At 35.4% G+C, this 14975-nt stretch overlaps 1 protein-coding gene across 17 annotated transcripts in view; it reads left to right on the forward strand.

The window, feature by feature from the left end:
* Positions 1-14975, forward strand: part of CEP126 (centrosomal protein 126) — a 141310-nt gene that overhangs the window by 44263 nt on the left and 82072 nt on the right. For all 17 annotated transcript variants that reach the window (XM_070077315.1, XM_051849943.2, XM_051849931.2 and 14 more), the window contains one exon: positions 3506-5618. In XM_070077315.1, the coding sequence (XP_069933416.1) occupies positions 3506-5618 (2113 nt within the window). The remainder of the gene's footprint in view (positions 1-3505; positions 5619-14975) is intronic.

Genomic DNA, 14975 nt, shown 5'->3' on the forward strand with positions numbered 1-14975 from the left:
CAAGGTGGAGGATTAGCCTAGTGAGCTGCGTCGCCAGCTGTATATGAAATTCTTAATTGGCCACTATCAATATTCAATTTATAATCCTGGCCTGACTCATCTAACAATAAATCAATGGTGGCAAGGTAAAGAAAGCAAACAAGGTTTCTGCTGGCTTTGATGATATGCCTTCCTGCCACAACCAACTTTAGATCTGAATATAATATATGAAACATCTGTTGTTAGACATTCAACCATAAGCAGTACCGTTGATAAGTTTGAAAAACTGAAACAATTAATAGCCCTTCTGAGTTCCTAGGCTTTCTGTGAGATATAATCTTTAGACAACACTCAAAAAAAAAAAAAAATCCACAAGTAACCTAGCTGCCTGTCAATAAAAAACATTCTCTTAAGACTGAAATCTAGCCGGCGCCGTGGCTCAATAGGCTAATCCTCCACCTTGCGGCGCCGGCACACCGGGTTCTAGTCCCGGTTGGGGCGCCGGATTCTGTCCCGGTTGCCCCTCTTCCAGGCCAGCTCTCTGCTATGGCCAGGGAGTGCAGTGGAGGATGGCCCAGGTGCTTGGGCCCTGCACCCCATGGGAGACCAGGAAAAGCACCTGGCTCCTGGCTCCTGCCAGGATCAGCGCGGTGCGCCGGCTGCAGCGGCGGCCATTGGAGGGTGAACCAGCGGCAAAGGAAGACCTTTCTCTCTCTGTCTCTCTCTCACTGTCCACTCTGCCTGTCAAAAAAAAAAAAAAAAAAAAAAAAAAAAAGACTGAAATCTAAACATACAGCAATATAACGCTCACAATGTCAACACTGAATCAAAGGTTATCAGACATATGATGGACCAGAAAATATGAACCATAACACGGAGAAAATTTGCAACAAAATCCGACACAAAATGGCAGCAATGATGGAAATAATAGCCAAGGGATTTAAAATCATTTTGACAATATTTTCAAGGAATTAAAATAGATTTGAACATAATGAAGAAAGATATTTTTAAAATAACCAAATAGACATTCTGGAACTAAAATCTTAATATCTGAAATGAAAAGTTTACTGGATAGACTAAACGATGAAGTCATTTCAGAATAAAAGAACAGTGGATTTGAACACATAACAACAGAAATTATCCAAACTGAAACAGTGGAAAAGAAAATACTGGAAAAAACTTGAGTGTCAGTGACCTATAAGACAATATTAAATATTTAACACATTTAATTAAAATCACACAAAGAGAGAAAATATTTGAAGAAACCATGACTGAAAATGTTTCAAATTTGATGCTTATAAATCCAAATCCAAGAAATTCAACCAACTCCAACAGTAAGTATCATTGTACACATACACACATACACACACACACACACACACACACACTACACAAAGGCAAATCAAAATCTAATTAAGCCAAAGGAAAGAATAATATACTACACACAGGGAAGCAAAAATAAGATGAAATATATAATGTATAAATGAAGGTGAGCATTTTTCAATGGTTAATGATTAGAAAATTCTTGAAATATAGTCATTCTAGAAGAAGCTTCTAACCCAGATCTGTTTGTCTTATAGATTTAGTCTCAAAGAAAGCCCTCTAGGCCAAGTTTCTTTCCTTATCATCATCAATAAAATAATAAGAATAGACATTGAAGTAACTGCTTTGTTTTGTTCTCTTAACTGGGTTGAGTGACCATCCCTTTAGGAAAAGTACTGAAGGCTGTGATGAATAGAGGATAAATGCTATAAATATAATGCTCTCATGACTCATTTTCAAAGTTTCACAGTAATATATTAATATACATTTATCATATAAACAAAAATTTTTATTCTAGAATGTTTTGATTTCTTGGTTTACTTTCTGGACTAGAAAAAGAATATGTTTCTAATACCAGAATGTTTAAATTTTCTAAAATTTATGACATCTATATTAGTATTTCTTTTAAAGATTTATTTATTTATTTAAAGTCAGAGTTACAGAGAGAGAAAGAGCAAGAGATCTTCCATTTGCTGATTCATGCCTAAGCTGGCCCAACTGCCAAGGCTGAGCCCTGCCAAAGCCAGGAGCCAGGAGCTTCACCCGGGTCTCCCACATGGGTAGTAGGGTCCCAAATGAAACATCTTCCACTGTTTTCCTCAGACCACTAACAGGGATTTGGATCAAAAGTGGAACAGCCAGGACATGAACTGACCTGAATATGGGATGCCAACATTGTAGGCAGTACCTTTACTCGCTACGCCACAATGTCACCCTCTATGGCACATTATAAGGGGCACTAATTTTCTTTCTTTGAGTTCATTTAACTTTGGCCTAGATTTAAATTTAATATCTTCTTATAATTTATTTCTGTATATGCATTATATGGACTACATATATCCAATATGTATAGATTAATCCATTTTAGATATGAGTGAGAAATGAGAACTACTTTAAAACATTTACCATACTTTGAAGTGATCATGAAATTGTATTTAAAATTAATAAATTTCATGGAAATTTCAGTGAGATACTGGTAAAATTGTCTATAGAACTTAAAAAAGTTATTACTATGCTAAATCTTCAAAAAGGAGTCATTAATCTCGATATTTCTTAACCATAAATCTGTATTAGAATTATGCAGAGAATTTAAAAATAATAAAAATGCCAATACATAGACCCTATCCAAATGATAAGCCATGAGGACTCATAAATAGGTATTTTACAAGTTTTCTTACATGATTCTAACATAGAATCAGAGTTCAAAACCTTACTATATACTACAAGATTAACTTTTTTAAATTTTTTTTTTATTTTTTGACAGGCAGAGTGGACAGTGAGAGAGAGACAGAGAGGAAGGTCTTCCTTTTTCCATTGGTTCACCCCACAATGGCCGCGCTGATCCGAAGCCAGGAGTCAGGTGCTTCTCCTGGTCTCCCATGCGGGTGCAGGGCCCAAGCACTTGGGCCATCCTCCACTGCACTCCTGGGCCACAGCAGAGAGCTGGACAGGAAGAGGAGCAAGCAGGACAGAATCGGGCACCCCGACCGGGACTAGAACCTGGTGTGCCGGCGCCACAGGTGGAGGATTAGCCTATTGAGCCGTGGCGCCAGCCAAGATTAACTTTTATAAAAAGGATCTATCTCTTAAAAACAGAAAGCTCATTTTAGAATCACAGAGCTTTTAGGAGCCACATTTAAGAGCAGTGGCTATTTCAGGAAAAAATCCAGAATTTTTCTTGCTTTTATGAAACCTTCAAGAAACTCCCTACTCTAAGTGGGGTAGCAAAATTATTGATAATTAATAACAAAATTATTTTCTAAGCTGTAACTGTGAATAGCATAATCAGATATTGTTCCTTTAGGAGTTAAGGCAAACAAATTTTACTATAACTTTTTGTTACCCTCCTACTTTTTGCACTGGAGACTGTTGCAAGGATATAAATTATTTATTTATCCACATTCTATGTAATCATATTACTCTATTTTGCATGCCAAGGAAAATTGGATGGATTTAAAAACAGTGTTCCTTTTTTTTTTCCCAGAAATTTTGTGATGAAGTTAATCGAATAACCAACTCTGAAACCCTCTCAAGTATAGACAGTCTAGAGGTTGGAGAACGTGAAGATATATATTTAACACTTAATAAGGAATCTTCTACATCAATCCAGCCAAATTCTCTTTCCCTTGGATCTGCAAATCTACAATCAGCTAATCCAAGTTGCTTTGTTGAAGATAAACTGTCATTCTCCAAGACTCAACATATAAATAATTGGCTAACAAATTTAGATGCTCCAACTACTCATGCTGCTGCACCTTTCTCAGATATTTTAAGTAAATCTAATGTACCTTCCTGGGAACACTTAATTAGTAAAAAACAAAGCCCATCTACTTTCAGTACAACCATGGAAAGAGCCACAAGTACTGCAAATAATTCAGTGGCCTTTGTGTATAGTCCACCTGTATTTGAAGCGGATAAAAAAAGAGGAAACTCCTCTGAAACAAGCACTAGGAGCACAACTGACTGCACTTCTGAAGCATTCAAAAATGAGAAGCCATTAGTTACCGAGAGCCCAACATTTAGATTCAGTAAAGCCTGGACTGCTCCAGATTATGTAGCCCAGGAAGTGGCTACATTTTCAGACCAACAGAAGCATTCTGAAGAAACTCAAACAAATAGAACTACTTCAGTTCCTACTTCATTTCTATCAGCTACAACACCTTTAGTTTTGCCATCTAATACACAATCAGCTAGGCCTTTAGCAAAGAGTGGTATACACGTAAAAGAAATAAACCCAGTGCAGTGTTCTGATAAGTTAGATGAATTGAAAGATGTTAAAGATGAAAAGATAAAATATTTTAACTGTAATAAGGAAGAGTTGCCTTTATTTTCTAGTTTAAAAGATAAAAAACAAAGAGCATCTGAAACATTAACATCATTGTCTAATATAATTTCTAATTATGATTTAGTTGGCCAACACAAGAAAATGAAATATAACATTCATGAGAGAAACGGTGTGAGGTTTCTTAAGAGTATTTTAAAGAAAGAATCTAAATATGAACATGATTATCTTAAGACAATTATTATAAATCAGGGCTTTACATTTGGAAATCAAAAAGCATCAGCTATCAGAGATAGTATTGAATTAACAAAACAAAAAGGGAAAGGTACAGAAATCCCAAAGACAATTAAAAAACTGAGGTGGTTTGATGAAACTAGCAATATAGAAAACAATGCTGAGGATAGTCATTCCCTGAAAAACAGAACAGGAATAACTCAACAGTGGTCTCCAGAATTCCATACTGAAAGTGATGCTGACAGCAACATAATTAGTATTCCTGCTTGTGCTGTAAATTCAGATGATAGAAAGAAGTCCAAGGATATTTCCGTCTCTGACAATGCCACTTCTTTAGGAAGACATGGAACAGATCATGTGCCCTTGAATTGTTTTCTACCTTCAGGTTATAATCTTGCTAAACAAGCCTGGTCAGCCTCAGCTAAAGAAGAAAGTAATATCCCTGTACATATTAGTGATTCTAAAACTCAGAAAGATGATCCACAAAGAGGTGGAGCAAAAGTAATCAGAAGAGCAGGATCTGCCAAAGTCCAACCAGGCTGTATATATACAAACAGAAAAGGCACTGTCATTCAGCCACCCTCTGCAAGCAAAGCCAAAACATTTATACAAACTCAGGGTAAACTAATGATACCTCATCCTCCTCCTAAACCTACTTCAAATATCAGAAGTGGTAAAAATAAACAAATGTCTCACTGTCAATCAGTAATGCCTGAAAATTCTCAAAACATTATTGGATATAACTGTTTTAATTCAACACATTTGCTTCCAAAAGAACCTAATTTGAATCAGTGGAATCAAAAACGTAGTCCTCTGCTCTCAGATGCTTGTTCTGACCTAGTCACTGTGATACCGTCTCTACCATCTTACTATTCTTCTGAGTGCCATACTTTACCAAAAACAAACCATTCAAATGGCGCTCAAATGATTGCCCAGCAAGATGGGACATTATATTGCAGTCAAAACAGTCCTGTTTCTGAAGAAAGTTACCAGTCTGTGACTCTAAAAACTATGGAGGAAGAGTCAGTTCTCTTGTGGAAAAGAGGGAATAATACTCTGCATCAAAATGAGAGGCCCACTGGTAAGGATAAATTTATATCTTTTTATGGATAAAATGTGGAACTTTTTAAATTCATGTGAAATGTTTATTATTGTGGTATGGCAATATGCACTGTTTAGAAATTAATATTAAATCATAAATTAGTCTTATAGAAATAACTCCTTTAGTATTGTAACTTTGTCTAATAGCTAAAGCTTTTAAGAGAATGATCTAAATTGTGCTCACCTAAAATCTGAAACTTTGGCCAGCTTCCCTTTTTTTTCCCCATGACTTTTTCTTTTTAATTTAAAAAGGGAAGACAAGGAAAAGGATGTGATTCTTGCCCTAAATTACTCTGTTTCTACCATTACAGTCAAATTTTCTATCAAGGGGAAGAGTGAAAAATATTGCTTAAGTTATCCTAAAAAGACAAATAATCATGGTTATATTATATATTATTTTTCTTTAAAATTTTTCTAAAATTGAATTGCCATAAGCTCATATATACCTAATCCTCCCATCGTGGGTCCAAAAGTAAGGCCACTGTGCTCTTATGTGCTTATACAAGAATACTTCAAACTGCAGTAGAAAAAATAATGTTATCCTTGGTGCAATGCAGATTTGAAATCCACACATAGTTTTTCATAATATGCCTTTTGCATGAACTTTCTGAAGATTTCATATATTTATTTTCACATGGGAAAGAAAATTAAGCCATTGCTTTCAAACTTTTGAAAAATAATTATCTATAAAATGCCCATGCCCTTACTAGCTGATTAGTTTCGTATGAAACTACTTTCTGCCTCTGAGGGAATGGACCAAAAACCCATAAATTTTCCTGCCAGTAGACATTCATTGCTTATTGAGAAATAGTTTTGGTGGGGGCGGGGAGGTAAAAATGCAACTCTTCTTTTTCCAACAGTATAAATAAAAATTAACATATAAAGAGAAAATTTAATATTCAAAGTGTTCTTCAGTTAGACTATGAGCTTTTAAGGACAAGGACCGTTTTCTTTATAATTCATCATTTTATCCAAGTCCTAACAATGCCTGGTACTTTGTAGGCACTCAGACTTTTCTTGCATTAGATGGACACAAGCCACTTTAGCAGCTGCAAAGCTAAATGCAAAGACTATAATCTAAAAATCTTAAGTACTTCTCTATAAAAGTCAAGATTTTATTTATGTATATATTTTTAAAATTTTTAGAGAGACAGAGAGCTGCTATCCACTGATTCATTCCCAGTGTCTGCAATGGCTAGAGCTAAGCCAGGGCCAGAGACAGGAACTAAGAACACAATCCAGTTCTCATGCATGGATGCAAGAATCCAATTATTTAAACCATCCCTGCTGCCTTTCAGGGTCTGCCAGAGACAGAAAACAAACCCAGACTTCCCAATGTGGGATGCAGGCATCTTAACCACTAGGCCAGATGTCCACTCCTAGATTTTATGTTTTCTGTCACTGAAATTTAATTCTCTGCTTATCCAATCATTTCACAATGTAACTTTTCAATTTTTATCGGTATTTTGAAGAAATAGGATAATCATGCAACTTGATCTAGAATATATAACCACAGTTACCTTTTTTTAGTTTCTTCTCTGTATCAGTCATAGAGCTAGGTAATTTCACTTCTTATCTCACTTAAAACATATAATAACCCTGAGGAATAAATTTTTAAAAACCATGCTTTACAAAAAAGGAAACAGAATTGTCTCCCATCAATATGGTAGAATTGGTATTTAAATTTCTAATATTCCAATGTCTTGTGCTTTTCCTACTAAAGCTGAATAATAACATTATTATCAAGTAAATATGTATCAGACTCTGAGATAATCACAAAAATATGCATAAAATGGGTAGTTTACTAAGATTCCCTCATTCTCTGATAAGACTGGAATATAGTTCATCTGGAGAAAGCAGTATCTTTTTGATATTTACAAGGGAGTATGTCTTCTTCGTGATATAAGGGATGCTGGAACATGTAATGAATTTCATCATCTTTAGCCATATTTTTAAAGAGATAAAAATTCTCTCTATCAGAACTCTCTAGGAAAAACCCTATTCCCATGAGACCCAAATCTTTCAACTATATCACATCCTATATCAAGGTCTCAAATCGTTCCCTCCTAAAAGATGAATTTACAGTCAGGTTCAGTCATCATAATGAAGCATTCATGTGGGTAAACAGCCAATACCTTGACGTTTCTCAGTCTTCTTTCATCTGTAATGATTTTCTGTACCACTCTATCAATTTTACTTTCCCTTGGTCATATTATGGACCTTGTCAATATCCATAACTACCTCTTCTAAAATCAGTAACTCAATTACTTCTTCCTCTTAGATTATAGTCTTTTATTCTTTCTACTTTTATTCTAATTCATCAACTCTGTTTTCTACTCCTTATTCAACTTAGATTAATGGCCTATCATTTCCATAATACTTTTGCCAAAACTGCCTAAACTCCCTGACCTTGGTCTCTTTTGTCACACCAATCAGGCAGTCCTCCCTCCCTGGATTGAAAAAGGGGGTGGGGAAGGGAATGAAAAAGTTATTATCCACTTTTTCTCTACCTGATCTAAGGAGCAGAAAAAATTCATACAGTAGTTGAGCATATTGATTATGCTGTAGATTCATGATCTGATGATCAGCATTACCAATTAATCTTATTTTTCAGGTGAATTCACCCTATTTTTTGCAATAATTATTGCAAGTATTTATCTTCCCAAATATCTAATATCCCCACTGCTTCTACATCATATATTTTCACCTACTTATTTTTCCCAGATCATGTATCAATGGGAATAATGTCCAAAAATGAGAATAAATTTTAGTAAGAATGCTTTAATAAATATAAATGTGAATAAAATTTAATTTAAAATCATGCAAAACTATATTTTTGAGCTTATGGATAAACCCTAAATAATAATCTATGGATAATAGAATGTAGCAGAAATCATAATGACAAACATCAGACTCAGAATAGTGACTATATCTGGTGAGAGAAGAATAGAATCTATGATGGAGTAGGACCTAGGGTTAAAGAATATATTTATTTAAATAAATAAATATAATAAATTTCTTTAAATAAATAAATAAATTTGATAAAGAATATCATCCACTTAATATACTAAAACAAAGTAAATCTTTAAGAACAAGTTTTACTATAAACGCTCATAATACAACTCATTGAGGACAGATGTCCTGCATGGGGAGTTAGTGCACAGTGACTCCTGTTGTTAATTTAACAATTAACAGTCTTATGTATGACTTCAGTGATCACCCTAGGCTCTTGACATGAGCTGCCAAGGCAATGGAAGCCTTTTGGATCCACAAACTCCGTCAGGATTTAGACAAGGCCATAAGTAAAGTGGAAGCTCTGTCCTCCCTTCAAAGTACCTCCCTCTTTGATGACCACTTTTTTCCACTGGGGTTTCACCCACAGTGGTCCTTCATGAAGGACAATTTTTGCCACAGTGTCTTGGCTTTCCATGCTTGAAATGCTCCAGTGGGCTTTTCAGCAAGACAAGAATGCCTTAATGGCTGATTTTGAAGTCAGAGTGCTACTTCAAGTGATTGTCTTTCTATGAGTCTGCTCTATGGACTGCTTCCCATGTTGGAGCATTCATGCCTTTTTAATTCTGTCTGTTGTTATTACCAAACACTTAATCCTATTTGTATGATCACTTTAACAATCTTATCCCTATGATCACTTTAACACATAAAATACTTTTTTATAAACCACCCCTGCCTCACTTATAGGGATTTAGCATCACATGGCAAGTTTTTAAACTGTACACTTAGAAATAAGTCCATAGGAATGTATGCAAAACTATCCAACTTTACAGTTACAAACTTCATATATTTCATAATTACAACTTTTAGGAATGTGATGATTCTTTCCATGGTGCCCACTCTCCCACCCACACTCCCAGCCCCCTCCCTACTCCTTCTTATTCCCACTCTTATTTTTTACTAAGATGTATTTTCAATTAACGTTATACACATATGATTAACTCTATGTTAAGTAAAGAGTTCAACAAATAGTATTAAAAAAAACTGTTCCTCAACAGTCCAGACAAGGGATGTTCAGAGCCATTACTTCTTAAAATGTCAATTTCAGTTCTACAGATTGCCCTTTAGGTGCTCTATTAGGTGTCACAGATCAGGAAGAACAAATGGTATTTGTTCCTTTGAGACTGGCTTATTTCACTAAGTATGATGTTTACAAGTTTCGTCCATTTTGTTGCAACTGGCCGGATATCATTGTTTTTCTTTTTTATTTTTACCGCTGTGTAGTATTCCATGGAGTACTTATCCCATAATTTCTTTAACCAGTCTTCAGTTGATGGGCATTTTAGTTGATTTCATGTCTTAGCTATTATGAATTGAGCTGCAATAAAAATGGGAGGTACAAGCAGAAGGAACAGGCCATCAAGGAGAGAGGCGCCTTTCTCTGAAGGGAGGAAGGAACCTCCACTGTGATACAGCCTTGACTAAACAAGTTCAGAGTCAGTGAACTCAAGGGGCTTCCATAGCCTAGACAGCTCATAGCAAGAGTCTCGGGTGATTGCTGATATCATAAATAAGAGTGCCAATTGTTAAATCAACAACAGGAGTCACTGGGTACATGTTCCCCATGTAGGATCTCTGTCCTTAATGTGTTCTACTATGAAACTTAAAAAACAACACTACTAGTCGAACAATACCCTATACCTTGTGCAGTTGTGTGAGGGCAGCCTGTTGAAATCCTTGCTTAGTATATACTAAGTTGATCTTCAGTATATGAAGGTAATTGAAAATGAAACTTGATGAAGGGTGGGATGGGAGAGGGAGTAGGAGAGGGGAGGGCCACGGGAGGGAGGGAGGTTGGGGGGGGAGCCACAACAATACAAAAGTTGCACTTTGTAAATTCACATTTATTAAATAAAAAATAAAATAACTATATAACAAATAAAAAAGAAAAAGAAAAAAAAGAACTTAATACTTTACCCTTTTAGAATTTTTTATGTTCTACTTAAAACTATTGGTTGAACTCTGTAATTAATACACAATTACTCTTAGGTGTTTTAATTAATGCTATAACTAGTACTCAAATAGTATTTTACACTTTGTGTTTCTGTGTGGGTGCAAACTGTTGAAATCTTTACTTAATATATGCTAAATTTATCTTCTGTATATAAAGATAATTGAAAATGAATCTTGATGTGAATGGAAGGGGAGAGGGAGTGGGAGAGGGGAGTGTTGTGGGTGGGAGGGAAGTTATGGGGGGGGAAGCTATTGTAATCCATAAGCTGTACTTTGGAAATTTATGTTCATTAAATAAAATAAAATATAAAAAAGGGAGGTACAAATAACCCTTTCATATGCTAATTTCATTTCCTTTAGATAAATTCCCAGAAATAGAATGGTTGGGTCATATGTTAAGTTTATATTCAGATTTCTGAGAAATCTCCATATTGTCTTCCATAATGGCTTTACCAGTTTACCACCAACAGTGGATTAGGGTACTCTTTCTCCCACATCCCCACCAGAATTTGATGTTGATTTCTGTATGAAAGCCATTCTAACGGGGATGAGGTGAAATCTCATTGTGATTTTGATTTGCATTTCCCTGGTGGCTAGTGATCCTGAGGATTTTTTCATGTGTTTGTTGGCGATTTGGTTTTCCATTTTGAAAAATGCCTATTTAAGTCCTTTGCCCATTTCTTAACCGAGTTGTTTGTTTTGCTGTTGTGGAGTTTCTTGATCTCTTTATATATTCTGGTTATTAATCCTTTATTGGTTATATAGTTTACCAATAACTTCTCCCATTCTGTTGGTTGCTTTTTCACTTTGCTGAGTATTTCTTTTGCAGTACAGAAGCTTCTCAATTTGATGTAATCCCATATGTCAATTTTGGCTTTCATTGACTGTGCTTCTGGGGTCTTTTCCAAGAACTCATTGCCTGTGCCAATGTTTCACAGGGTTTCCCCAGTGCTCTCTAATAATTTTATGACATCGGGCCATAGATTTATGTCTTTAATCCAGTTTAAGTGGATTTTTGTGTAAGGTGTAAGGTAGGGGTCTTGCTTCATATTCTGCATGTGGAAACCAGGTTTTCCCAGCAACACTTGTTGAAGAGAATATCCTTGATCCAGGAGTTGATTTTAGCTCCTAGATCAAAGATAAGTTAGTTGTAGATGCTTGAGATGATTTCTGGTGTTTCTATTCTGTTCCATTGTTCTGTCCATCAGTTTTTGTACCAGTACCAGGCTGTTTTGATTCTAACTACCCTGTAGTATGTCTTGAAATCTGATATTATGATGCCTCTGGCTTTGATTTTTGTTGTATAAGATTGGCTTAGCTAATTGAAATCTCTTATGTTTTCATATAAATTTCAGCATCATTTTTTCTATATCTGAGAAGAATGTCTTTAGTATTTTGATTGGTATCACATTGAATCTATAAATTTCTTTCAGTAGTATGGACATTTCAATGATATTAATTCTTCCAATCCATAAATATGGAAGATTTTCCTATTTGTATCTTCTTCTATTTCTTTTTTAATGTTTTGTAATTCTCTTCATAGAGATCTTTGACATCCTTAGTTAAATTTGGTCCAAGGTATTTGATTTTTTTGGTAGCTGTTGTGAATGGGATTGATCTTAGAAGTTCCTTATCAGCCATAGCATTGTCTGTGCATACAAAGGCTGTTGATTTTTGTGTGTTGAATTTATATCCTACTATTTTACCTAACTCTTCTAAGAGTTCCAATAATCTCTTAGTAGAATCTTTTGGATCCACTATATGTAGGATCATGTCATCTGCAAATAGGGAGAGTTTGACTTTCTCTTTCCCAATTTATATCCCTTTGATTTCTCCTTCTTGCTTAATGGCTCTGACTAAAACTTTCAGGACTGTATTGAATAGCACTGGTGAGAGTGGGCATCCTTATCTGGTTCTGAATCTCAGTGGGGATGCTTCCAACTTTTCCCCATTCAATAGAATGCTGGCCGTATGTTTATCATAAATAGCCTTTATTGTGTTGAGAAATATTCTTTCTATACCCAATTTGCTTAGAGTTTTCATTATGAAAGGATGTTATTTTTTTATCAAGTGCTTTCCCTGCATCTATTGACATAATCATATGGTTTTTGTTCTTTAATTTATTAACATGATATATCAAATTTATTGATTTGCAAATGTTGAACCATCCCTGCATACCAAGTATAAATCCCACTTAGATGGGGGGAATTATCTTTCTGATGTGTTGTTGGAGGATTCAATTGGCTAGTATTTTGTTGAGGATTTTTGCATCTATGTTCATCAGGGAAACTGGTCTGTAGTTCTCTTTCTCTGTTACATCATTTTTGGGTTTAGGAATTAAGGTGATGCTGGCCATTTGTAAGAATTTGGAAAGATTCCCTCCCTTTCAATTGTTTTTGATTAGCTTGAGAAGATTTGGAGTTAGTTCTTCTTTAAAGGTCTGGTAGAATTCAGCAGTGAAGCCATCTGGTCCTGGACTTTTCTTTGTTAATAGGGTCTTTATTACTGATTCAGTTTCCATCTTGGTTATGGGTATGTTTAGGTTTTCTGTATCTTCATGGCTCATTTTAGGTAAATCCATTTCTTCTAGGTTTCCTGGTTTGTTGGCATACAGCTCTTTGCAGTATTTTCTGATGATACTTTTTATTTCTGTAGTGTCTGTTGTTACATTTCCTTTTTCATCTCTGATTTTATTTATTTGGGTCTTCTCCCTCTTTTTTTTTTTTTTTTTTTTTGGTTAGTTGCCCCAATGGTATATCGACTTAGTTTATTAAAAAAAAAAAAAACAGCTTTTTATTGCACTGATTTTTTTGTTTCAATTTTGCTTATTTCTTCTCTAATTTCAATTATTTTTTTCATCTTACTAGTTTTGAATTTGGTTTGCTGTTGATATTCTGGGTCTTGAAATGTGTTGATAGCTCATTTATTTGGTTCCTTTCAAGTTTCTTAATGTAGGCACTGATTGCTGTGTACGTTCCTCTTAATACTGCTTTCTTTTTATCCCATGCCATAGGTTTTGGCATGATGTATTGTCATCTTCATTTGTTTCCAGAAACTTTTTTATCTCTCATTAGATTTTTTTTAAGATTTACTTATTTACTTGAAAGTCAGAGTTACACAGAGGGAGAAGGAGAGGCAGAGAGAGAGAGAGAGAGAGAGAGAGAAAGAGAGATGTCTTCCATCTGCTGATTCACTCCCCAGATAGCCACAAAGGCTGGAGCTGCACCAATCCGAAGCCAGGAGCTTCTTCCAGGTCTCCCACATGGGCACAGGGGCCCAAGGACTTGGCCATCCTCTACTGCCTTTTCAGGCCATAGCAGAGAGCTGGATACTCGAATCTGCACCCATATGAAATGCCAGCACTGCAGGTGGTGGCTTTACCTGCTACACCACAGCACCGGCCCCTCTCGTTAGATTTCTTCTATGACCCATTGTTCATTCAGAAGCATTTTGTTCAGTCTCCACGCGTTTACATATATTCTAGAGATTTTTGAGTTGTTGATTTCTAGCTTTATACCATTTTGGTCAAAGAAGGTACATGGAATGATTTCGATTTCATTGAATTTGTTAAGACTTGCTCTGTGGCCTAGCATATGATTTATCCTAGAAAAAGTTCTATGCACTGATAAAAAGAATGCATATTCTGCCACTTGGGGTGAAAAGTTCTATAGATATTTGTTAGCTGCATTGGTCTATAGTATTGATTAACTCTGTTGTTTCCTTGCTGATTTTCTGTCTGGTTGATCTGTCCATTGCTGATGTGGGGTATTGAAGTCTCCTGTTACTATTGTATTGGAGTCTACATCTCCCTTCAGGTCTATTAACATTTTTTATGTTGCCAGGTGCCCTGTAATTTGGAGCATATACATTTATTATAGTCACATCTTCCTGTTGGATTGATCCCTTAATCATTATATAATGTCCTTCTCCATCTCTTTTAACAGTTGTTATGCTGAAGTCTATTTTATCTGATATTAGAATGGCAACTCCAGCTCTATTTTCGGTTTCTGTTAGCATGGACTATCTTTATCTAACCTTTCACTTTCAGTCTGCATGTATCTTTGTTGGTAAGATGTGTTTCTTGAAAACAGCAAATAGATTGGTCTTGTTTTTCAATCCATTCAGCCAGTCAGTATCTTTTAACTGGAGAATTCTTAAACAAATATTAGAATAGAAGAATCCAGTATGTCAAAGTACATGGTAAAAAGCCAAAGCAACAGACTTAGTGAGGCAGAAGAAAGTATATCTGAGCTGGAAGGCAAATCTTGGAAATATTGCAGAGAAAATAAAATTAGAAAAACCAAAAATAGTGTTCAGGATTTATGAGATACCATCAGGCAACCAAAATGTATGTCTCTAAAGAGTTTCAGAA

This window comes from Oryctolagus cuniculus, chromosome 1, assembly GCF_964237555.1.
Source record: "Oryctolagus cuniculus chromosome 1, mOryCun1.1, whole genome shotgun sequence".
NCBI classification, from domain to species: domain Eukaryota; kingdom Metazoa; phylum Chordata; class Mammalia; order Lagomorpha; family Leporidae; genus Oryctolagus; species Oryctolagus cuniculus.